This window comes from Fonsecaea monophora (genome assembly GCF_001642475.1).
Source record: "Fonsecaea monophora strain CBS 269.37 chromosome Unknown Scaff4, whole genome shotgun sequence".
Classification (NCBI taxonomy): Eukaryota; Fungi; Ascomycota; class Eurotiomycetes; order Chaetothyriales; family Herpotrichiellaceae; genus Fonsecaea; species Fonsecaea monophora.
The window spans coordinates 346261-370401 of record NW_019173935.1 but is presented as its reverse complement, the minus strand read 5'-3'; the positions used below and the strand labels follow the sequence as shown (position 1 = coordinate 370401).

General features: G+C 53.3%; 11 protein-coding genes across 11 annotated transcripts; 6 read left to right on the top strand and 5 right to left on the bottom strand.

Moving 5' to 3' along the window:
- Nucleotides 1–180: 180 nt before the first annotated feature.
- On the bottom strand, nucleotides 181–2018 carry AYO21_01125 (hypothetical protein; the record flags this gene model as incomplete). The annotated part of the gene is made up of 7 exons (XM_022651109.1): nucleotides 181–689; nucleotides 752–832; nucleotides 899–1152; nucleotides 1219–1309; nucleotides 1374–1608; nucleotides 1662–1703; nucleotides 1755–2018. 7 exons carry the CDS (start codon nucleotides 2016–2018, stop codon nucleotides 181–183), a joined length of 1476 nt encoding a protein of 491 aa, XP_022516587.1.
- Nucleotides 2019–3609: 1591 nt separating this feature from the next.
- Nucleotides 3610–5519, top strand: AYO21_01124 (hypothetical protein; the record flags this gene model as incomplete). The annotated part of the gene is made up of 2 exons (XM_022651108.1): nucleotides 3610–4411; nucleotides 4462–5519. The coding sequence occupies 2 exons, from the start codon at nucleotides 3610–3612 to the stop codon at nucleotides 5517–5519; spliced, it is 1860 nt and encodes a 619-aa protein (XP_022516586.1).
- Nucleotides 5520–5779: 260 nt separating this feature from the next.
- AYO21_01123 (hypothetical protein) lies at nucleotides 5780–6890 on the bottom strand (the record flags this gene model as incomplete). The annotated part of the gene is made up of 3 exons (XM_022651107.1): nucleotides 5780–6391; nucleotides 6464–6673; nucleotides 6753–6890. 3 exons carry the CDS (start codon nucleotides 6888–6890, stop codon nucleotides 5780–5782), a joined length of 960 nt encoding a protein of 319 aa, XP_022516585.1.
- A 591-nt stretch (nucleotides 6891–7481) lies between these two features.
- On the top strand, nucleotides 7482–8663 carry AYO21_01122 (hypothetical protein; the record flags this gene model as incomplete). The annotated part of the gene is made up of 3 exons (XM_022651106.1): nucleotides 7482–7834; nucleotides 7894–8034; nucleotides 8090–8663. 3 exons carry the CDS (start codon nucleotides 7482–7484, stop codon nucleotides 8661–8663), a joined length of 1068 nt encoding a protein of 355 aa, XP_022516584.1.
- A 1144-nt stretch (nucleotides 8664–9807) lies between these two features.
- On the top strand, nucleotides 9808–11572 carry AYO21_01121 (hypothetical protein; the record flags this gene model as incomplete). Its single annotated transcript, XM_022651105.1, has 4 exons — nucleotides 9808–10041; nucleotides 10100–10759; nucleotides 10816–11256; nucleotides 11315–11572. 4 exons carry the CDS (start codon nucleotides 9808–9810, stop codon nucleotides 11570–11572), a joined length of 1593 nt encoding a protein of 530 aa, XP_022516583.1.
- Nucleotides 11573–12399: 827 nt separating this feature from the next.
- Nucleotides 12400–12936, bottom strand: AYO21_01120 (hypothetical protein; the record flags this gene model as incomplete). The annotated part of the gene is made up of 1 exon (XM_022651104.1): nucleotides 12400–12936. One exon carries the CDS (start codon nucleotides 12934–12936, stop codon nucleotides 12400–12402), a length of 537 nt encoding a protein of 178 aa, XP_022516582.1.
- Nucleotides 12937–13715: 779 nt separating this feature from the next.
- On the bottom strand, nucleotides 13716–15296 carry AYO21_01119 (hypothetical protein; the record flags this gene model as incomplete). Its single annotated transcript, XM_022651103.1, has 7 exons — nucleotides 13716–13817; nucleotides 13875–14128; nucleotides 14199–14400; nucleotides 14461–14517; nucleotides 14575–14849; nucleotides 14907–15133; nucleotides 15193–15296. The coding sequence occupies 7 exons, from the start codon at nucleotides 15294–15296 to the stop codon at nucleotides 13716–13718; spliced, it is 1221 nt and encodes a 406-aa protein (XP_022516581.1).
- Nucleotides 15297–16004: 708 nt separating this feature from the next.
- Nucleotides 16005–16783, top strand: AYO21_01118 (hypothetical protein; the record flags this gene model as incomplete). The annotated part of the gene is made up of 2 exons (XM_022651102.1): nucleotides 16005–16387; nucleotides 16489–16783. 2 exons carry the CDS (start codon nucleotides 16005–16007, stop codon nucleotides 16781–16783), a joined length of 678 nt encoding a protein of 225 aa, XP_022516580.1.
- A 647-nt stretch (nucleotides 16784–17430) lies between these two features.
- Nucleotides 17431–18022, top strand: AYO21_01117 (hypothetical protein; the record flags this gene model as incomplete). The annotated part of the gene is made up of 2 exons (XM_022651101.1): nucleotides 17431–17583; nucleotides 17738–18022. 2 exons carry the CDS (start codon nucleotides 17431–17433, stop codon nucleotides 18020–18022), a joined length of 438 nt encoding a protein of 145 aa, XP_022516579.1.
- A 212-nt stretch (nucleotides 18023–18234) lies between these two features.
- AYO21_01116 (hypothetical protein) lies at nucleotides 18235–20166 on the bottom strand (the record flags this gene model as incomplete). Its single annotated transcript, XM_022651100.1, has 1 exon — nucleotides 18235–20166. One exon carries the CDS (start codon nucleotides 20164–20166, stop codon nucleotides 18235–18237), a length of 1932 nt encoding a protein of 643 aa, XP_022516578.1.
- Nucleotides 20167–21202: 1036 nt separating this feature from the next.
- Nucleotides 21203–22870, top strand: AYO21_01115 (hypothetical protein; the record flags this gene model as incomplete). The annotated part of the gene is made up of 1 exon (XM_022651099.1): nucleotides 21203–22870. One exon carries the CDS (start codon nucleotides 21203–21205, stop codon nucleotides 22868–22870), a length of 1668 nt encoding a protein of 555 aa, XP_022516577.1.
- Between the last annotated feature and the right edge of the window lie 1271 nt (nucleotides 22871–24141).

The following is a 24141-nucleotide window of genomic DNA, read 5'->3' as shown; positions in this document are numbered from 1 at the left end:
ATAACAGTGTTGAGTAGGCCATAAATCTGCACATTTTGCAATACTAAGAAACTACTCAGCAATCCTGGCTGCGGAGGGGATACGCGGTCCGTGCGGCACAACTTGTGCTTTCAACAGAGCCTTCTCCGGTACAAATCAGGGCGCTTCTCATTGTCATCATCACACAACGCGTCACGCAGCTCAGAGCTGGTACTTGAACCCCGGAGAGCGATCGGTCCATTCTCCCTCGGGGACGACGTACCCCTGGGCCACCAGCTTGGCCTTCTTGGCCTCGCGGTGCTTGTAGATGAAGAAGAGGATCCACCAGCAGATGAAGCCCGTGCCGATCGAGGCCAAGCTCCAGCCGTGGCCGAGCAGGAACCTGGGCGCCGACGTGGACCGGTAGATCTGGCCCGCGATGATGCCGCCGATGTTGGCCAGGCCCAGGTGCACGCCCATGGCGGCGGCGCGCTTGCCGTCCGGCGCGATGTTCATCCCGTGCCACGCGATGCTCGTCCCCGTGATGATGTAGCAGCACGACGCGATCATGTACGTCGCCCCGTACCACACGCTGGCGTGCTGCTTGGTCAGCAGGATCGCGTACCCGGCGATGCCGAGCGGCGCGGAGATGACGAGTGATGGGAAATATGTCTTGTATCTCTCCGAGAGGGCGGCGGCGAAGAAGTAGCACACCGCACCGACGATTTGGACTGGAAAGCGACGGGTTAGAAAATCGGGCGAATGGAGGAGTTAGTGATGCGGGTCTAATTACCTGGGATAACATAATACTGGGATTTCTTGGTCGAGTAGTTGAACCCGTCCTTGAGGATGATGGGGAGGAAAGTCCCAAAGCCTGGCCACCACCATAGATTAGCAACCACCAACCACCAACTAGTTTGATTGAAAGGCGTGAAATTACCGTAAATGATGGTCGACATAAGAACCTGGTTGAAGCCGTGCAGCCACGTCTTGATGTCGAGCATGGCGTTCTTGACGTCCTTCCCGGTATATTTGCCGTCACCGCCGCTGTAGGATTCCATGAGCTCGAGGCGCTGCTTCTGCACGGCCTTGTCCTCGTCGTTGAAGAAGTAGGCCGTCGCGTAGGATCGCGGGATCAGGAAGTAGCAGATGAAGGAGAAGACAATGGTGACGATTCCTTCGATGATGTACAGCCTGTGCGTGGATTCAGTTAGGGAACATGACTTCTTTGGAGGCCAGAAAGAAAACAGCTTCGCTCACCATCGCCATCCGGGGTAGCCGGCCGTGCCGTCCATGTATAGAATGCCAAAGGCGATCAAACCCCCAAAGGCGCCGGACAGAGCAGAGCCAACTGAGAATCAGGCGGAGTTAGCCACTGGGACAATTTTGAGGAGGGTTTTTGGGGATGAGCATACTGTATAGGTAACAAACGCGCTGGCCGACTTCTTCACGTCGGTACCAGTTCAACAAGAACATGGTCATCGATGGGAACAAGCAGCCTTCAAAGACGCCCAGGAGCAGACGGCAAACGATAAGGCCGGCGTAGTTCTGGATGAAGCCCGTGCACATACACACAAGACCCCAGGCGAAGACAAGGACGGGGATGACACGGTAGAATTGCAGCCGCTTCACGAACATTGTGGTTGGGAACTCGTTATTGTTAGCTGGGTTGCACCGATATCACATAAAGATTTCTGACCTACCTCTGACAGAATGTACGTGAGATAGAAGATCGAGACGGCCGTCTAGTTATCGTCAGAACCCCGAAATTGCACAAATACCTTGCGAGAACTCACGTTCAATTCATTGCCGGTCAGCCCAATGTCTTTGGTCATGCCCTGGGTTGCGGCGAAACCAATGTTGCCACGGTCGAGGTAGCTGATCAGCATGAGAAGAAGCATGACGGGCGTGATGTATAGATCGAGCTTCCGAACGACTCGCTTCTCCTTCTTGATGAACTCCTTCTGCTCCGGGGTGAGAGCATGCTCGCCATCCCCAGCAAACTCCTCGAGGTGCACATTGCCCTTCAACTCTTCCAGATTCTGCGCGACGGAACCCATCGTGAATCAACAACCACCCGAGAAGATTCGTGAATCAGAGAGACTTGCGGGAGGAAGGCCTTCAGATGGAACTGTTCGCCACGGGAGTGAGGAATAGGTAGACTCTTGGAAGGAGAGTTTGGGACGAGACAGGACAGGACAGGACAGGACAGGATAGAGAACAAGCTCACGGCATGATAAAGTCGCTTTGAACCCAAGACACGAAACCCCGTGGGGATAGAGTTCGGTTAGCACGGGGGAGAGGGCGCCTGGGAGAATGGAAGAAAAGGGGAGTCTGAGAACTTTGGGGATCTCGTCGTTTGTTTGGGATGCCATGGTGCATACAGTTACCGAGTTGCTGGAATTGGGGAATCTGCAGCTGAGATCTCAGGGCCTCGTCGCCTCACCAGACATGGCAAAGACCCTCTAGATTGGACGAAACGGTGCCTTCGTTTCGCTTAAGCCCATGCTGGCGTGTCGACGGATGGTATCCGGTTCCCAACTGACGCGGAAAGATCGGGAACCCACTCGTGGTACTCCAACCCTGTTGAAAATGCATGCGACGTACATATTTGGGGGTTATCCATGCTCGACTCTCAAAGAGTAGAGGCACCATGGAGACCGATTGGAGGATCTCCCTTGTTAGTACCAATGACCAGGCCTTGGTTGGAGCAAAAGTCCACGCGCCTGAAGGTCTATCCCAGACGGGAAGATCCAATAGAAATCTTGGCTTCTCAAGGACTCGAAGCCCGCTGACTCGAGCAGTATCATACAAATAGGACCCAGTACTCGGTAAAGAAGTTGCTGTAGTAGGTAGTAGGTTCAACCGAATTTGCCTACCTCTCAATGATTGCTAGGTTGGTTGGTGGCTGGGCTTGCGACTCGTACGCACAAGGCTTGCCCAATATCTTTTATCACGTGTGGGAAAGAGAAGCTCAAACTTGGCACGGCATCTTCGGCACCCAAGAAAACACTCGTACCGAGTACAAGTAAGAAAACAAGTTCTGAATATTGGGGGGCAGATAAAGTGGGTTTAGTCTGGGGGGGGGAACGAGGAGGCGGGAGTGGAGGGAAACAATGGAGACGGAATTCCTGCGGAGGTGGATCAACCGAACTTTGACAAGACGATATCAATATTTCGGCTGCCGGAGAGTGTCCGGAGTTTTGTCACAGACCCAGTAGAGGCCACCTCGTCGCCTACCCCATGGAAAGATCGGCCCTTCAACGTGGTCAGTAGCCACCTAGCCTGTGCCTCGTTACTTGCGGCTGGCGGTGCCGTTGGAGAAGCACTTTCTTACAAGAGTCTCTCTGGTCAAGATATTCCCCTTCATTGGGAGCAATGTTGGAGTACCTCGGGATCGATGGATTGCTTTGAGTGGATTGGCTTTGATCTTCTCGGTCTTCTACTCGTAGGAAAATGTTGTCACATGGGGGGAGACAATGACCATTTCGGAGATCAACAAACAGCTCGTCGACGCGGAACTTGCCTGGAGAAAAGAAAAAAAGAAGAGTTAAAAAAAAAAGAGATACTCAATACTCGTAACTCGACCTCTACATAATTTGAACTTCTAGAAACCTCGGATCTATAGACCCTAGCTAGGCCAGACAGACCATGTCGTTGCCCGTCCGCCTCTCCCCCGCCGACACTCCCAACCTGCAAAATGGAGAATCTTCTCCCAAGGCAGGCTGGGGGTCGGATTATATCGCACAGCAACTCTCCAAGCTGCATATCCCTTACTTTGTGCTGGTCCCGGGATCGTCGTATCGCGGACTGCACGACAGTCTGGTCAATCTCAATGGCAACGCCTCGCCCGAGATGGTGGTCTGTCTGCACGAGGAACACGCCATCGCCATCGCCCACGGATACGCTAAAGTGGCAGAAAAACCACTGGCATGTGGCCTGCACGCCAACGTGGGCCTGATGCACGCGTCCATGGCCATTTTTAACGCCTTTATCGATCGCGTGCCGATGGTGATACTGGGCGCCGCGGGGCCCTTTGACACGACCAAGAGGCGCCCGTGGATCGACTCGACACACACGGCCGTCGACCAGGCCGCGCTGGTGAGGAACTATACCAAATGGGACGATCAGCCCACGAGCGTGAACTCGGCCATCCGCAGCGTTATTAAAGCCACCGCGGTCGCGTCCGTCAAACCCTGTGCGCCCACATATGTCGTTCTCGACGTCGGTCTCCAGGAGACGGCATACGACGAGAAAGACGTGCGGTATCCCGACACGGAGAGATATTTGACCCAGCAGTCAGCCGGAGCGAGCCAGGCCGACGTGAAGAAGGTGGCGCAGGCCTTGGAGCAGTCGACCAAGGCGTTGATAATGTTTGGCAGGATGAACAGGACCCAAAAGAGCTGGGATGAGAGGATTAGACTGGCTGAGATGTTTGATGCAAAGGTCATTAGTACGTATCAGAAAGAAAAAAAAAATACCCTTCTTAGAGACCTGGATCAGGAGGGAGACATACTAACCCGTTTAACCCTCCAGCCGATATCAAACAACCAGTCGCCTTCCCGACGACGCATCGATTACACCCCGCAGCCCCGGCACTCTTCCTGGCGCCCGAATCTGCCAAAATGATTAGAGAGGCCGATTTGATCATCTCGTTCGACTGGGTCGACCTAGCCGGGTTCTTTACCGCGGCGCAAGGCGAGCTAATCGAGCCAAAGGCCAAAGTTATAGAGATTTCGGTCGACAGCCAGCTCCACAACGGCTGGTCAAAGGACCACTTCGAGACGCCGCCCGCGGACATCAGCATCTTCGCCGACCCGGACAAGTTCATCACCGACCTCGTCGCCGAAGTCGAGTCCCGCAAACTCTCGGGGTATCCCAAGTCCGCGTGGCCCGCGACGGAGCCGGCGTCCTCGCAAAAGCCACAGAATCTCGACGGCGAAGACATCTTCCAGGCGGACCTCGCGTCCGCGCTCTACGCGGCCATCAAGCCCGAGGACATGTGCATTATCCGTCTCCCCCTCAGTTTCCGCGGGATTGATCTCCTGGCCACGCATCCGCTGGCGTACCTAGGTATGGATGGCGGCGCCGGCATCGGGTCCGGACCCGGTCAAGCCGTCGGTTCAGCCCTTGCGCTCAAGGGAACGAAGTACGTGCCCGTCGCGATCCTCGGTGACGGGGACTTCTTGATGGGCAACTCGGCCATCTGGACGGCCGCCCGGTACCGCATTCCCGTCTTGATCATCGTCTCCAACAACGGCAGCTTCTACAACGACGAAGTCCACCAGGAGCGGGTCGCCAACGCGCGCAGCCGACCCGTCGAGAACAAGTGGATCGGCATGAGACTGGACGATCCACTACCAGATATTAGCAAGATGTCGGAATCCTTCGGTCTCAAGACCCTGGGCGGCCAGATCTCGAAGCGGAGTGAGTTGAAGAGTAAGTTCGACGAGGCCGTCCGGTTGGTCAGGGAAGAGAAGCAGGCCGTCGTCTTGGACGTCAGGGTCAGGCCAGATGATTACTTGAAGAACTGGGGGTCGAGCAATATCGTGAAGAAGTGAGGTAGGTAGGAGACGGAAATGGAAATGTACCAGATCCCGCCAGCTTATGGCTTTTGGCTTTGTGATATGACTTGCATTATACAAATAAATAGAAGGAGATTCTCCAAAACTACGATAGATGCTGTCGACGACTAGAATTGATATGGAAACAGGACATCTTGTGCCACAGCATACGTACCTCTATTGCTCGCTTATTCATTCATTCATACAATGATTAAACTACAGCCCTACACTGCTCTGAAATACATACACATAGCCCCCTACGGCAATCCAACTCTCATGCTCGTCTTCTCATTCAATCCCCAAGCATAGCTCGAATCGTCGTGAACCGTCGTCCGTCTCATATCTCTGCGGTACTTGCCCTCGTACGCACCGCCATGGGCCCGATGCATGACGGACGTGTTGTCCCACAGGATCAAGTCGCCCGGGTTCTGCCACTCGACCGACAATACATACTTATCCTGACAGGCATGCTCCAGTATCCTGTTAATGAGCTCGGTACTTTCCTTCTCCGGCAGGCCCTCGACGTGGTGCATATGGTTCCCGATGTACAAGGTCTTGCGGCCCGAGCGTTCGTGCGTCTGCACAATCTTGTGGCGCGAGTAGTAACCCTTGTCCGGGTTGACGTCGGTGAAGTACTCTGGAGCGGCTTTTCTGCGCGAATGCAACAGGGAGTGGCACACCACATAGTCGTTTTCATCTAGCTGCTTCTTCAGGTCTTCGGGGAGATCGTCGTATGCGGCGCGGCAGTCAGCGAAGTCGGTGTTGCCTCCCAGACCCTGGCCCGGAGGGGGGATTTCGTGGGCACGTAGTAGAGAAAGTCCCGCCCTCCGTGGGTTGAAGGAGGAATCGTGATGGAACAGATTATTGCCCTTTTTGAAGTTGTGCGTCAGCGAACTGCGCGTAGTGAATAACCAATGACTCTGTGTTTCACGCATACATACCTTGCCATAATACCATCGGTGGCTTCCTGGCTTCACTAAACTATTGTCTTCCTCGATGTTGCCCACATCGAACAATTCCTTGTGCTTGAAACGAAACGGGCGGCCCGCTTGGATATGGGGGAGGACATCGTCCAGTTCCCCGAGCCTCTCTGAGAACTGGATGTGCAGTTCATCGTTCAATTTGGCGTGGCGAAAGACCAACACGCCATACTTTTTGTAGATTGGATTAGCGCCTTGTGCCACAGTATTGACCCCTCCTCCAATGAGTGGATGCATGCATGCTGCTCACCTTGTTAACGGCTTTCCACAGTTCCTGAAAGACATCTTCCGGCACAGGACGAGAAAAGTCGACGCCAGACACCTCAGCACCAAAGGTCGGGTGAAGTTCTTTGACCTCGATGAGGTTGAACTCGACAGCGTGTGGCATTTTTAGAGGAAGCTAGCTCAGGAGCACGGGATAATAATTGGTGTGGGTGTGAGTGTGGGTGTATGTATGTGTGCTCTTACAGGTTGCACCACAGGTACTCGGTATGATTTAATCGCGCAGATAAAGACAGCTTTGTCATTATTGTATGCGATGCATTCCAACGTCCGTGCATTTATCCGTCGACGAAGTCGAGGCTTAGCCGTATATCGGCTCGTCTCCAACTATTGCCACTGCGGGTTCTCGTTGTGCCGAGAGTGTGGTATGTCTCTTTTTTCGTGTTGTCGGGGTTCCTCAGCCAGCCTTGTGGAGAAGGATTATGGAGTATTGGGTCCAAGTATCCATCCATGACCGTCCACCGACCCCGATACGTCCCCGTGTTTCGGCAGCCTCGTGGCTTGGGGAAATACCCAACGTAGTGGTCACCAGGGCTAAAGATTGGGGAAGCCATCACTCAACCCTCCCAAAGACACGCCACTAAACGCCTGATGCGTCTATGAAGGCAGCCTGTCAAGGCCCCCAAGAACCAGCCTGCCCTCTAAATCAAGCAGTGCTTCTGCATCAGTGCCGCCCTCTTCGCCTGGATCGCCAAAGATGACTCCCAGCAACAAGTTCACTGTGCCAGATGGGGCCGTGGCCCAGCTGCGAATCATCGACACGACCACTAAGATCAAAGGTCTCCCCATGGACTATCTCATGACACCGCCGATGCCTGGAATGGAAGTCTTGCCCGACGCTCCCACGTGGGCATTCCTCATTGAGAGCAACACGGGCCGCAAAGCATTATTCGACCTGGGCGTTCCGCCGAATTGGAGAGAGTTTTCGCCCGTCGTGGCAAAGCCGCTGCAGACCCGAGGCTGGGGTGAGCCTTCTGGAGAGAAGCACGTGGCTGATATTCTGGCTGACCAAGGCATTGACATTGCCAACATCAATAGCATCATCTGGAGGTGAGAGAAACACGTCACTAAAGACCTCAGCTCGTTGGTGCTGACGTGTCGACACAAAGTCACTGGCATTATGACCATATAGGGGATCCTTCCACGTTCCCTGCGTCCACCGAGTTGGTCGTTGGTCCAGGATTCAAAGACGCCTTCTTTCCAGGCTGGCCGGCCAGGCCAGACTCTCCTGTACGGGAGAGCGACTTCAAGTAAGTCGTCTCAGAATTAGAGTAGTGCTGTGAACTCAATCTCTTTCTCCTGTAGGGGTCGGGAAGTACGGGAGATCACCTTTGAAGAGCCGAATGTCCTGCAGATCGGGCAGTTCAGAGCCTTCGACCTCTTCGGGGATGGGTCTTTCTATCTTCTAGATACGCCTGGCCATGCGATCGGGCATTTGGCAGGGTTAGCACGGACCACTCCGGACACGTTTGTTATGATGGGTGGTGATCTCTGCCACCACGGCGGCGAGCTGCGTCCATCAAAGAGCCTACCTCTGCCGGGAGAGATCTACCTGCCCAATCTGATCCAGTATCCTGGTTGTATCTGCCCCGGTGCCGAGTTCGAGCTCATTCAGAAGAAACGGTCGCGAGCACCAGACGAACCCTTCTTCGATCCGAGTATAGGCTATGACATTCCTGAAACCGTGCGGACCATCAAGAAGGTTCAAGATGCAGATGCCGTGGATAATGTCTTTTTCATATACGCGCATGACAGCACCATCAGAGATATTGTCGACCTGTTTCCCGCCGCAGCAAATGACTGGAAGGCGAAAGGGTGGCGCGAGAAATGCTATTGGAGATTTCTAGAAGACTTTGAGGGGGCATTGAAGGCGAGCTAGAGGAAGTAGACACCGCCGCAGGCAATAGAGGTCGCCGAACAGGAATTCATCGCGGGAGAACAGAATGGCCTCGTTGGCGATCATTTCTGGCATTGTGGCGTGATTGATAAGTCCTAAAGAGCGTCAATAGTGCTTGAACTCAGTGGCGTCTCGCTGCCTCTGACCTCTTGTTGGGTGAACTGGAGGATATTGACTGCTGGGGCCAATTGAGCGAGAGAGACCAGCTCTCAGCCAACTGTGGGCAGAGAGATGCCAAGACCAATAGGCTCCCATGGCTGGTGCCAGATGCGCAGGCGCAGCAGCCGCACACATTCTTCTGATTCCAGCTAGACCTCAACCTCCACAACCTCCTCGATGGTCCAGTATCTCCAATCTTCGAGCCACAGTCTCTTATTCAATTCAATCCCTTGTGGTAGAACATCTACATCGTTCCCCCCGATGGTCGACAGCCACATCAGCAGGAGAGCTCGCCGGCCGACAGCGCTGCCACTCTCTGTCCCCCCAAGTCCCATTCGAAATCTATTTTCTGCGTTGTCATCCTCTCGTATTCTGACCTTGACTTCCGGCGATACAGAGTCCGAGATTGACGGGTGATGCACAACTAATCATTATTGCTCTGTCAGGTTTTACCTCGTTCTCACGCCACAAGGTACTGTATACGCGAATATGCAGGGATTCACGGCCATTACAATTGGAAAAGGGGGGAGCTTACGACCGTGCTCACCTGAAAGAGAGTCAAAGAAGGAATAGTCCCAGGAATACACGTCTCATCGGATGCTGCACCTCTTCTAAACAAAAGGGAAGTCCTCGACACCGGATAGTCATCCCCACCTCCAATACCTCCAGAAAGCCGAATGCGGAGTTGCAATATCCGGGGTTCAAAGGTCTGGAGAAAACGGGCAATCTGTAGGCACACGCGCCACGGCATTCCCACGCCGAGCAGAGTCGTCATGTTTCAGCATAGGGATCGACAGCAGCAGACACAGGCGCTTCTACATACCGAACATCAGGGCTAGAAATTCGGTATGGAGTTCGAGACTCTTAAATACCATCGCAACAAACTCTACTCAGCAATACATCAACCAGTTCACTTCCCCAACACCCTTCAAGACTGTTCAAACACCAGGACCTAGGTGAAATCAAGATGACGGTCGAAGCCGGAGTCATCACAAGCAGCAAGCAAGCCTTCAACTTGCTCAATTTCTCTACTTGTTTTCTCCTCGCCCTAGGCTCGCTAGTCTATGGGTATTTTGCGGGTATCATCGGGACTACCCTTACAAAGGCCTCATTCCTATCATATATGGGCCTCATCGATGCTGATGGTAACCAAACAGCGAATGCTCCTGGACTGATAGGGGCAACGACTGGCGTGTTCCAGGTATACACAGTTCTGCCCCTGCAACTGTTGGGATCCTAGTATTGACAATGACTACTAGGCTGGCGGTGTCTTCGGTATCATCATTAGTGGTTATTTGGCGGACAAGATTGGACGCAAGCGGACGTCGATTTACATTGGCATCGTCGGCATCATCAGCTCAGCCATCATATCCGCATCTCAGAATGTGGGCATGTTTATCGCTCTTCGCTTCTTTACGGGGGCGACCGGCTTCGCTTTCATGACCGTCATGATCGTCTACTGCGCCGAGCTTGCCCCAGCGGCTCTTCGAGGGTTGTATGTTGGCCTAAATGGAGCTTTGTGTGCATTGGGATTCGCCATCTCATCTTACTTTGGTGTTGCATTCTACAATGTCTCGGACGAGGTCCAGTGGCGCGTTCCTATCGCTCTCGGCACGGTATTCCCGGTGGTGCTCACATTCGGCTACCTCTTTGTTCCCGAGTCGCCTCGACACCTCCTCATGGAAGGCAAGAAAGATGCTTCACTGAAAATTATGTTGAGGCAGCACGGCCGGGGGAAACAGGAGGACTTTGCCCGAGCGGAATTCTTCCAGATGGAGAAGCAGGCAGAGCTCGACATGAACAGCGACGCGTCTTGGAAGCAGTTCTACACCAAGCCCTCGGTTCGTCGGCGGGTGGTCATTGCTATTGGCCTAGCATTTCTGTCTCAGAGCACAGGGAACTTGGTCATCAATAACTATGTGAGCCCACCGATGCCCAGTGCTATTGTCTCTCCTTTCCTAACAGAATGAATCAGGGGTCAACTCTTTGGAGCAATCTCGGCTATGATGCCTATACTCAACTGTGCTTCCAGGCTGGATACATTACGGTCTCGCCCGTTTTCAACGTCATCGGATCAGCGCTCGCCGACCACTTTGGCCGTCGAACTTTGCTGCTCGTTGGCCTCAGCATGTGCCTGATGTGCGTCACTGTTGAGACGACCATGATTGCTCTCTACGGTGCAGCAGGCACGAACAGAGCCGGCCTGGCGACCGGTGCGGCAATGCTGTTCCTGTTCCAGGCCAGTTATGCTGTCTGCGGCGACGTGTGTGTCTTTATCATTGTCAGCGAAATCTTCCCGAATCATCTACGGGCAAAAGGCAGCACGGTCGCCTATACGGCCAACGCCTTGACGAACTTGGTTTATCTGCAGGTGGCGCCGACAGCCTTTACACACATCCACTGGCGATTCTTCCTGGTAAGTTTTGTACAAGCCTTCCGTGTCCGCCTTCATCTGTCTAATAGTGCCGTTGTAGCTTTTCATCGCAGTTACCGCTTGTGGTCTGGTGTGGGTCTACTTCTTCGTGCCCGAAACGAAAGGCATTGCGCTAGAGGAGCTGGCTGAGATCTTCGGGGATGCGGTCGCGGTTCACGCAGCAGATATCACGGTCGACCACGACGCTCACGAGGTACATCTTGATGTGCACAGCCAGGACGAGGCTGAGTCCTCGTATATCGTGGAAATGGACGCATTCAAGGACAAGGCCAAGCACATGGAGAAGTCCCGCGTTTAAGTTCACACAGGGCGTGTTGGAGGTTCTAAAACTTGATGTGGTTGCGAGAAAATCCGTCGACGTGATATCTGGCACCAGGTCCATCTTGTCTAGGTGGAAGAGAGCGAGGCTGAGGAAAAGGGGGAAGTGGATCCGGTGGTGGATACCGAGACAAGCCTAATAGATTTAATTTGGACAACGTCTCCACCACAAAGATAGAAACCAAGTACCGTAAGGATTACTACTATTATTCGCTGAATTGACCCATTTCAGCTAACAATCTGTCACTTTTCTCTTCCCCCTATCTCCTCTTTGTCCCCCGCGTCCGCGTCCAACCCCGCCCCCGCTCCCAACGTCGCGACTAACCTCTCAGGGCGGAAAGCTTCGGTCCACGCGGCATTCAGTTTGCCGACTGAAGTTTGGACAGTCCTGACAAGCAGGCATTCTTCGAGACGATGGCTATGGGGCCCGGAATCTCGTATGCCGTGAACAGCCTCACCACCGTTGTATGCTGGAAGCAACGAGAGAAGTTCTGGGGGATCTGCATCGGAAAATGGCGTGGCAAGGCATGGCAGGGTGGTTTTGCGGAAGACGATGGTATCTATGTATGTCCCGAATATAAAATCCCCGTGCTCTGGGTATCGGCTTGGTATTTACACTGTCTGGTGGACAGAGAGGAGAGCATTGATGTGAATGTACAACGCATGGCTGGTCCCTGTGGCTCTGTCACCTGGAATATCTCATCTTTCCCTCTCTTAAAATCCCCTGGATATAATGACCTTCCCTGTCCTGTCTCCCAAGTCACTCAAGTCACTCGGCCACTCACTCACTCACTCCCTTACTGAAGCTTACTTCCCTCCACTAACACCATTCAAATCCTCCCCCGACTTCCACGCACAATACAGATCGATCTTCCAGATCGCCCAGGTCCCGTCCTCCTCGCGCCTCATGGTCCAGCGATACACGGCGCCGGCGTCAAAGTGCCGATCCAGCTCGTCGCGCCGGTACAGCCAGGTGGTGATGCCGTTGGAGCGTACGTGCGCGACGCGCCGGTCCGCGCTGAAGCTCATGTCGAAGTTGCTGCTCTGCAGGTGGCACTGGGCGTACTGGGCCACCTCGGGGCCCCAGGCCCAGGCGCCGAGGCCTTTGCGGCCGAAGTGCTCGCCGAACGCGTACTTGACGTGCGCGTCCTCGGTGAACAGGTTCTCCCATTCCTGCAGGGCCTGCGGGTCTTGGAAGGCCAGGTCGTGCAGCGCCGTGTAGTGGTCGATCAGGCGTCGGACGCTTTCGATATCTTCTTGCTCTTGTAGGCGGCGTTCTAGTTGGGCCACCTTCTCGGTCAAGGCCGCGATTTGAGCCGTGTGGTTGTTCGCTTCGATCCCCATTCTGGGACGGGTGTGCTTGCTTCCTTGTAAGGCGCCGAGTTCTGTATTAGGTAGTGTGTCCTTTCGACTTGGTGAGTGGAGGTACTGAGACGATAGAGAGACCAATCTGTATCTCTAAAGAATTGTGGATTTCACAGGGGTTATTTTTAGCTATTTATATTTCATTGTCTGTCAAGGCCCGGTCGGGCTAGGACGGTTTTCAAGGACCCCGGCCTCCTCGGTGTACTTCGAGATAGAACTCTGAGGGGTCTACCTTTCATTTGTCACGGCTACAAATCATTGTAAATCTTCGTGGCTATATGTCGATCGATCTGTGCTTTCAAGGACTAATACCACTGGGCTGATTATGCACGAAAGTCCTTTGCGGGATCATCAATAGCGGCACCGCGAGTCCTTATCTGCTCAACTCTGTCGATTCGTATCGTGATATGAGAGAGAATGGGTGGGAGGGACATAGGTATCTTCTGTCTTTTCTTCTGACTTATTGTTCCATCCAGGATGTCTTGTTACGGGAGCAGTAAGATCGTGATGCTTCACTGATATGCCAGGGCATGCAGCTCAGTTCCATGAGAATGTAAGGTTGGGAAGACGAGATCAAAGCTACGATCGTGAAGAAACAAGACTTTATGGGGGAAGCATTCCATGAGATACTGGCACTAGAGTTGTGGATGATATCTACAGAGACTATTGCATTGACATATGCCACGTCGCCGTCACCATCACCATCAAAATCCCTTTTTCTCTGTCTTCTAACCATACTCTGCTGTCGCTTCTCACGCTTAAATCTTCGCCGCCAGCTGCGGAGCCTTGTAGTCTGTAGTGAGAAAAGGATAATCGATATATCCCTTGGCCGGGTTCCCCGGCGGATATTGCGCAAAGTACTAGCCCCGTCCTGGATCAGTATACCATCCACGAATCAATTGAGGGGGAGGACTCACGTCGAAGTTAAAGTCGAATGTGATTTCCTTCTCCTTGCCCGCCATGGCCGCGTTGGCAAAGTCCGGGTTGACTAGCCACGGACGCCCAAAGACAATGACGTCGCCGGTGTCGTCCTTGAGGAGCTCCTCGGCCTCGACTAGCGAGATGGCGCCGTTGAGAAACACTTTGGCGTTCTTGATCAGGTGGCGATACGTCGCCCACACGGGGTGCTTGGGCCCGCGCATCTTGCCGTCGACTTCCATGTCCATGAACTCTTTTGCCGCACACATTAGCTTCAATAGGCTTTGTGGACGTGGGGATCTTTGGGGGAAGGGGGAACGTACCAAGATATCGGACCAGGTTGATGTATGCCAACGGCCGCTTGTCGAGTTCCTTGATCAGGTACGTGAACTGCTCAATCTGTCTTTCGACCGGGAACATGCCCAGATCGCCTCGACCGACGGCGGGAGACAGCTTGATGCCGACGCGGTACGGGCCCCATACATCGATCAAGGCGTCGATGCATTCTAGACAGAATCTTGCTCGCTGTGAAATATATGAGTTGGTGCCTTGTCACATCCACCGTCGGAAAATCTCGAGACTCACATTTTCGACTGATCCACCATATGCGTCCGTCCGAATATTGGCGCCGTCGTCGAGAAACTGAGTGAGTGCGTCAGCCACGGAGAGAAAGCTGGCCCCCAAGTGTGAAAAACAGACCTGTGCTACCAGATACCCATTGGCGCCATGCAACTCGACGCCGTCGAATCCAGCGGCTTTTGCAAAAATGGCCGATCGCCGGAACTGCTCGACCACCGCTTTCGGGTCCTCAATGGCCGTCGGCGTGGAATACCCTTTTTCGAGTCCTGGCTCGAGATCATACACGCCGTCGTTGTCGGGTGCGACTCCCATGCGCGCCTGGATCGCGCTCGGGGCGATGGTCGGTCGCCCATAGTCCTTTTGGATCTTTGCGTCCGCGTATGTCATGCGACCGCCTGTACATCTTCCGAGTTAGCTCGTTGGACGCTTAATAACAAGTGATCTGACCGTACAGTGCCAGAGCTGACAGAAAAACACCGACCCGGGCACCGTGTGCACCTTGTCGACGACCTTTTTCCACGCCAGCATGTGTTCGTGCGTGTCGATCTGAGGCGTTTCCCGCATCGGCGTCCCCTGCGGCTCGATGAGGGCTCCTCCGGCGACGATCAGGCCGGCACCCCCGAGAGCGCGCTGGTAGAAGTATTCGCCATTCAGCTCGTTTGGGTACGTATTGTCGGATCTGAAGCGCGTGAGTCGGGTTTGACACCCTGCAACCATCACTTTGAAATTGAGACACACCTATTCCGAGAAATCGAGGACATGGCAAACCGGTTTCGAAGCTTCAGCGGGCCGATCTGCAAGGGCTGCTTTAGATGTTTGATCGGGGTGATGAGTTGCTCCATTTTGCAGTGTAATCAATGTTCACAGATTGTCTTGTTCTGCACGAGTACTCTCTTCCCTCTTTCACCACCATTTAACACGAGAAATCCATCCAATATCTCCTTTATATTTCCTTTTCCTTATTTGTTTTCTACTTGCCTTTCCCTCTCGCATGGACCGAGGAACTGCGAGTCTTCTGTCTCCACACCAATCACTGAGAGTCTTGGACGGTGTTTTGAAACACCGCTTCGACCAAACTCGCCGGTATGTACCGTTCTAGACTGATTATGTCGGATTATTCATTGTTGTAGCTGGGAGAGGCTGTTTCGGGATTGTGCGATTCCTCCAGCAGAGTCCGATAATTCATTGCACACCACCAAATCCAGGTTACCCGTAAGGTGGGTAGGTTGCGTGTAAACTCGTGGAGAAGACAGTCCGGAGTTCTCGTCAGCACCTCCGCCTGGGGAATTGCGCTCCCGCTCCTTGGCGATCGGGATTGGTGAATGCACTCTCTCCCCCTCTTTCACAATGGTCGCTGTACGTATTTGAAAGCAGACTTATGGAGGGCTCCCAATATCCGGTCATATCTACCACAACACTATCGGTATATATCGGGACTTTCTCAAGACAACAGGCGAATCCTCCAAGGGCTTGTAAGAACATCAACAACTAGTACTGCAGCTACTACCGCCATTGTTACTACTAGTACTAGAACCACTCGAAACAACACCATGGCACCTCTCAAACCTCTCCTTCTCCACGCCCACAGCAACGGCCCCAACCCGATCAAAATCGCCATCGCCCTAGAATTTCTCCAGGTACCCTACACCGTCCGGCTGTGGGAGGGGGGCGACGACCCGGAAAAGGGCGTCAAGGGCTCGACCTTCATCAAGATCAACGAAAATGGCCGCGTGCCCGCCCTGGAAGACCCCAACACGGGCGTCGTGTCGTGGGAGTCGGGCGCGGTGATGAATTACATCCGCCGGGTGTACGACAGGGACAACAAGATCGGGCCGCGGGGCGACACGGAACAGGACCGCGTCGACATCGAGAAGTGGGAGTATTTGCTGTTGACGACGCTGGGGCCGATGAGCGGGCAGTGTAATTGGTTCAGGTGAGCATGATCGATCCACCATCTACCCTCGATATATATCCATACATCCCTCTTTCTTGGAGCTTTGGGCCACCGCACTGACAAAAAACCTTCCGTCCAAGATTCCACAACAAGACCAAAAACGACGACGCCCTGGAACGCTATCAAGCCCAGACTTTACGGTGCTACGATATCTTGGACGGCCAACTCAAAAAGACCGACGGCGCCACAATCATCCCCGGCGGATACACCTCGGTCGACTGCCACTACGAGCCGTGGATTCGGTTGCACGGCTTTGCCGGGTTGACGCTGGACAAGCACCCGCTCATCGCAAAGTGGTTTCAGGCCTTTGGGGAGACGGACGAGGTCAAGGCTGCGTACAGGAGGATCAAGGAGGCTGCGGAGCAGGAGGGGTAGATGGGTACTTGCTAGATGAGTCTAGGCGGCAAGGGAAGGGGGGTTCAACTAGTGTTATGAGATTAAGTACCTCGAAGAAGATTGAAGGTCATATTTTCGTATCTAGGCATCAGTTATTTCGACAGTATGTCATTCTGGCCATCTCAGAAGCGATGGGTGAGTTTGTAACAGGTCGATTTTGGCAGTAATATTACTAATGTAGCAAGCATTTCCCCCACTTGTTCTCCCCGCATTACGTCGGATGGGATCGCAGCTGGGGGACGACACGGCGTTCACCAACACCGTCTTGCGGTCGGGATGACATATCCAATAGTTCGACCGGACGTTCTGCGGGCGTAACAACCAATGGGTCCTTTCCAGGCGTTTTGCATTACACCCCACTGGGACCCGGAGACCCAGGGAGTAGGGAAAGCCCGATCACATGTGGTGGGTGGTGGGTAGTGGGTGCGCCCAGCCTCGTTGCGGCTGCGTATATCCAATATCCAACCCGGATCACAGTCCTGTGTATAATAAAGAACACAAAATACTGCCTCAGCCACATTTCTCTCACATATTGTCTTTCACCAGCCGTGGAAAAGAACAAAAAAAAACCCATTCATCCATCCATACATCCATCCCAGAATTCAGAACAACAAAAGTCGAGGACCATGGCAACCAAGCAAAAAGTCCTCCGCGTGTCCATGTATCTCAAGAGAAACCCGAACTTGACCGAGGAGGAATTCAACCATTACTGGTCGCACGTCCACGGACCGCTGGTGAGGCCGTTGGTGGAGAAGTATGGCATTTTGAAATATACCCAGGTTTGTCGAACCTATCTCTCTCTATCTTTTTTATCTCTTTCGATGTCGGCGGTATACTCGCTGGGGTAGGGCCGTAAATCTCACACGACAAAGAGAAACCCCCCGGTTTCGGTATTGTCGTGGCATAACTGACAGTTTTATCACACGGCCGCAGTACCACACCTCGTCCGCCGTCCAACAAAGCACAATGGCCGCGTGGCCGGAACTCAAGGCCCTGGACGTGACGCCGTACGACGGCGTGGCCGAATTCCTCGTCCGGGACAACGTTGAGGGCATCAAAAGGTCGCGGGACGACCCGTTCTTCATCGAAAAGGTCCGGCCGGACGAGGAAAAGTTCTTTGACGTCAAGGGCATGGCCTGGACGATTGGCTGGGAGGAGGTCTATGTCCTCGACGGGAGGATTGTGTCGGACGAGGAGGCGTGGAGACATGCTCCGTAGTTGTGGTCTGGATAACTAGTGGGAGATGTAATTCGTTTGGTATCATGGGGTTATGCGATAAGGGGTTCTCATGTCTCACATGTCGATCAAAATCGGGTACAAGTAAAAGTCCCAGATGAGTAACCCGTTCTAGTTGACACTCTACTTTTGTCTCCTGCTAGGATTCAGCTTAGAAGTACGGCCAGAGAGCACCCCCCGCATTATGGATGTTGTCATGCTCCCTGGTGTTCTTCGGTCTTGTAGAACCATATCAGGTCGTCCTGCCAGCCTTCATAGAGCAATCCCTCATTTTCCCCGCTCTTCCTAGCATTATCTGTACCCTCGTCGACTTTAGTCTTAAGCCCCAGCGCCGCCACCAAGAGCTCCTTTTCGTTGTCACCCTTGACAATTTCGACAACTGCTCCGCGGTCCTTGACACCGCTGCTCTCGAATACCGGCTCTGCCTTTCCGGGATACTTGGCGTCTCCTTGACGACCGTATCCTTTTGGCAACCCTGGCGCGGGGTCGTAGCTGAGGTCGCCGTGTGAGACGAGCGTTTCAAGCGCATACACGATCTTGTTCGTATATGGCTGCTTCGTTGACTGATGCAAAAGCAATCGGAATTGGAGACCGCGTTTCCCAAGCGGAGTAATGAGGAGAGGACGTCCGACCGAATCAGGGACCTTCTCCCCATTCCGGATGATCTTGACACCCTCAAGATGTGGGTCTTTGACACCAAGGCAGGTTGAAGCAGCCGCCCGGACCAAAGAAACGGTGTGGTATGCGGGATTGAGGTAGGTGCCTTCAATCAGCAACGAAGGGGTGCCGTGGTCGGACATTGGCGTGCACATGTTGTTCGAGCGTTCCGATTTCTCGTCGCTGATGCCCGATCGATCCTCTTGCTTCTTTTGCTTCTCAATATGGTTGCGTCGTTGTTGTTTGGAAACACCAAGTCTGCGTCCTATCAACTCTTTCGCGATGGCTTCGCCAACCGAGTTTGCCATGCCTCCGTTTGTCGCCACCACGAGCCCAAAGTTGTGGTTTGGGACCAACACGACCCCGAGAGCGAATCCTGGCAGACCTCCACCGTGTGAAAGGATCAGAGTACCCGGGTACATGTACGGGTCCACGGCCCAGCCGAGTGCATACCCTGTCGGCGTGCTATGGTCGTTTGGTTTTGGCGGCGTGACTTCAGATGGATAAGGTTGTGGGACGATCTGAATTCGCGGAGTGGTAAGTTCTTTCCAGAGCGCATTGCTGATGAGAGAATCTGTCCGGTCGTCGTCCTCCCGGGGCTGGGCAGATTCGAGCAAGGACGATACCCATTTTGCAAAGTCGTCGACCGTCGACACCAGTGCACCGGCCGGCTCACAGCCAATGATGCTCGTATACGGCTCGGGCACATAATATCCCGTGTCCTCACCGTGTATCTCGTCGTCCGAGCCACCCTTTTTCCAATAGTAACCCCTCGCTATGCATGCCTTATCCACCTGCCCATCCGCCTCAGCTTTCGCCAACTGCTCAATGCCATACCAGGTTTGCTTCATGGATAGAGGCTTTAAAATTCGGTCCTGCAGAACGTCGAGGAACTCCCTGCCCGACACTTCCTCTACGACGTTACCCAGAACGCCATACATGAGATTATTGTACTGCCAAACCGCTCTGAAGCTGTCGTCCCGCGACTCCAGGTGCCGGAGACAGCGCGTTGTGTTTCGCAGTGACCTTCCGAGTATTGGTCCCCACGGAATGTTATGACCTGGAATGCCCGAGCGATGACTGGCGATATCTTCCAATGTCGCGGTCCGCGTGACGTAGTCGGACTTTGTCTTGAAATCATCCTTCAAGATGCGAGAGACAGGGGTCTTCCACCCCTTCTCCCCGAGCACGCTCTTGTCGGCGTCTCGATCATTTTGAATCAGCAGCCCCAACAGAGCGGCGGTGAACGCCTTGGTCGTGCTTGCCATAGGGTAGATGGTATCTGCCCTCGCCGGCGTGTCTGGGAGTCGCGCGAGCCCAAAGCCGGCAGACTCTATTCGACCATCTTCTCTGACGACCGCGACAGATACACCGGGCACATGCTGTTTGGCGAGTAAAGGGTTGAGCCATTCTGTAAAATCATCGTCGAGATAGTTCTGCGACTCTCTGTCCACGCGTCTGATAGTCATGCCTTTAATGTCGATTTGTCAAGATCAAGCAAGTGTTTTGTCTCTTGATGCGTCCAGGGAAACTGTTATGATCGCCAGTTTCTTGTATAGTATTATCATCTCGGCATAATGTATGGATTTTCACCGCCGAAGTCGGAATGGAACAACCTGCTCGATGCCATGCCAGCAGGTCAATCTAGCGCGTGGATCAAGGATCTTAATCATAGACTTTCTTCCAAGGTAACTCGGAAATAGTGCTGTGTAAGATACGTGGAATATATGGTTTGGTGTAAGAATGGGAGAAGTGAAACCAAATGACTGTTTTCCGTTACGAATCTTCACAGGTGCCATCCCACTAAAATAGCGCGCTGGGCATCGAGAGAAGGACTCGATATGGGCACCAGAACATGTAATCGGCAAGGTCGGCGAGTAGCTATTTTTACGAGACCACGCTAGTATACTAGCTCCTGGGTAGTACTAGTCATCTGCCCAAGAGTAAAAGTCAATACTGAGACAAACGCGTCTCGAATGTGACAGGGATCTGGTATTTTATGAAATGTAAAAGTAATATTGGCCCGTTGCACCAGTCACCCCAGTTGCACATCATTGGATTACGTCACTCAGGGGACGATTATGCACGGAAGAACGCAGCAAATTCTCCGTGACCTAACTTATAGAGGCTTAGCGCCGTTCCCCCCTGCCACAATCCATTTTCCGTTACCGTCGTACCTGGGACACTCGAAGATATCTCCCCCACGAGTTCAGTGGCTTGGGCACGAACACCCCAATACAAGGGGCTGGATTGGGCGACGAGAGAAGAGATCAGGGAGTCTCATGCATGTTGGTCCACAGTCATGCGTAGACTCGCGAGGCGCGGGCTTCGAAATACACCAATGGAGGCTGTGAACAGACACTTAACGAGTGTGAAGATGAGAGGGGCACAGGCAGCTACTATATATGGGGATGAAAAGCATGGAAAACCATTTCCATCACCTTCGATCTTCCTCATCACAGCAATTCCCCCTTTCTGACGAACGTTGACACCTGTTCCACCAGAATGAATTTCTTCACGAGGCTGCAAAGGTTGCAAATGTTATCCCTCCTGGCACTGTTTGTGGGTGGAACAATCCTTTTATTTGGAGGGGTAAATTGTCTGGCTGGAAATCCGTCGACTCTGCGTACCAGTTCATGGAAAGCGCGGCAGTTCAGCGTCGGATCTTCCTTCTCGGTACAGTCCTGGCTGGCAGTGCTGGGCGTGGGAGTCTCTTGCACCATCTACGGTCTCTCAAGAGCTTGCACTCATCTCTTCAACTTGGAATGCACCCAACGCGCGCTCGGACCTGGTGGACTGGACTACGGACGGTACCTAAACTCGCTATCACACGCACCCGTTCTGGTGGGATGGCGTGGGTTCCGGGTGTTGTATATGGTCAGCTACTTCTTTGCAGCATTGGCTCCGATCGCGACCATCGGATACAAGTTCACCGTCTTCCGCGTCCCTCTCTCAGTCGTTGAAAGTTGGCCGCAGAGTCGAGTGGCTCTGTCTATTCCTTCGTCCAAGGGATTAGATGAATCTGGTGCCACCCCACTACTGGTCGATACTCCGGGAGGCCTCCACAATCAGGCATTCTGTCATCTAGGCCGAGACGATGTCATGGACGGACCAGAACAAATCGTCATGGTCGGTATGGCGAATTGTTCTGGCATCTCCAGTGAGCTCGACCAGGGTATCTTGGTCACCCGCGAAGTGGTCATGGTCGGAACCCGGGTCAAGCCAGCCGGCACGTTCTACATGTCTGCAGACCATGCAGGATGGCAGCGTCAACGAACTGTGTCAGATTTGAAAGGAAGCTGGGTGCCGAGTCTCTTTAATTTCGGTGCTGTCGTGGACTACAACATCCAAGGACCCGGGTCCATCGCGATGCAGTGGACGACAATGTTTACAGGCTGGGATTGTGCCATTTCTTCATCAGCTTGTGATAACTCCACTCAGTACGAAGTTTTTGATCGAGTCGAGTACACTTTCACCTATGCCACGGCCGAGGTGACACGTATCGTGCGCAAGCGATCATGCGCAACCATTATGGACGAACCGGGGTCGATTCGACTGCTATCGACGCGTGATATTAATGTCCCATTCGAAACGGAATATGCGGATGGGTCTCTGCTGTTGTACCTTGACGGGGTACACAGTGTGATTGACAAAAGGGGGTCGACACCGGTGGAAGGCATCAGCATCTTTGCTCGCGCAGTTATGGCCGGGTGGGCGAACGACGCCGTCAATATCACGGGCGCGCCGGCGCTGGGCCACGCGCGAGGCCAGCCATTCGGAGTGGAAAAGCAGTCAACCATCACATCCAGCGACACGCTCAGCTACCCGTATTTCACAGGATCTCGCGACTCTGCATGTACAGCATGCTACGTGGCGGCAGCGTACGTGTTCATCGTCACGGGGCCGTGTATGTACTTGATTCTGATCACGAGAATCGTCGCCGGTCCCCCACGTCTCACGTCGTGGACGGGACAGCACATTGCTCTCCGTGGAAGATTAGCAGACGAGGAGATGAATCTGGCTGCAGGCTACGACGCTGCCCCTGTGAATCGCCTTTTTGTTCAATTGCTGCCGAACAAGGACGACTTTGTGGAGGAGCTGGAGTCAGATCAACAGTTGCAGGTGTTGGCCTTTCCACCGCAACAGGCCCAGGCACATGTTGAGGAGATCTAAGCATCCTGAATGAGCGTGCACGTATGAATTTGGATACCCAGCCTCTACCAAAGCTCGGAGACGGAGGCGTTGACTTATGAAGGAAACACGACTATGAAGGAAACACGACTATGAGAGATTGACGACAAGAACAAGTAAGAAGTTCCAACTTGACATGAGATGACATCAGAATGTATTTTCCTTTTCTGGGGTGATTGTCGGGCGCGGGCAGGTGAAGGAGATATGCAACAGCTTCAGTTATCACTTGGAGGATTTATCGGGATTACACAGGACAGGCCAACGACGGGGTGATTTCGGCGTGATTTGGGCGTTGTTTGGTCGTGACTGAGGGTTTTGATAATTGGTTCTACGACGCAAATGCGTAACTACTCTCCTCTCTCGTCACGAGTATTGAATTCTCTCTTTCCGAAAGGGTTGATGACATCTTGTATGGAAAGGATCCCATCTTGGTATCCTTATTGAAGAAGGATGGCCTCGAAGCACATTAATTCAACGGTCAATCAGTCTCCCGTCGTGGTGGTGGTGGTGAATCAAAGTCAACGGACGTCGAAGTATGTACGAAGTACCTGGTGCCTACTAGTGCTAGTAATGTCACCACGGAATGCGGCGTTTCATCCCCTCCGGGGCTCTCCGGGATGTGGATCATGATCGGCACTTTTCAAAGTTTATTTTGAGACATTGTTCTGGCGGTGAGGGTGGCCTGGGTGGCCAGACAGGTCAAGGCACAGTCGAAGCGCTACTTGGAGCCTGACCGAGTCTTTGGCAACATGCTTCTCTCATTTTTGTCTGGTCTGCTATACCCGTGGCTTATCGCCTTCCTGAGAGTCTTGAACCGCTCTTTAGCTATCCTACAGTACTAATCTTGTTAAAAAAGAAAAATAAGATCAATTGCCTAGGGGACGCTGGGGGGGATGCAGGCAAAAGGGGCGTCTGAGGTGGGAAGAGTCCTAGCCAATCAAAAATGACGACGTTTTATCTTGGCGCCAAGCCTTCCGCGCGGAGGGTCAGTCATGTCAATTCAACCTCCAATACCTCTACTTATCCCCGTCACCCACCCGTATGACTCGAGGGCACCCGATATCGGCATCATGGTTCTTTGTATTTTTCAGTACTGTATTGGTGCTGCTAAAAGCGGCGCCCTTGAACCGCTTCCCTGAACAGGCGTCACTGGCTCGGCTGTACTTGTACATCATGATTCCCCCACGTCCCACGTTCATTGGCTCGAGTCCTTGATACGCCGTGCTTGATCTATATACTTTCTATTCTCCCAA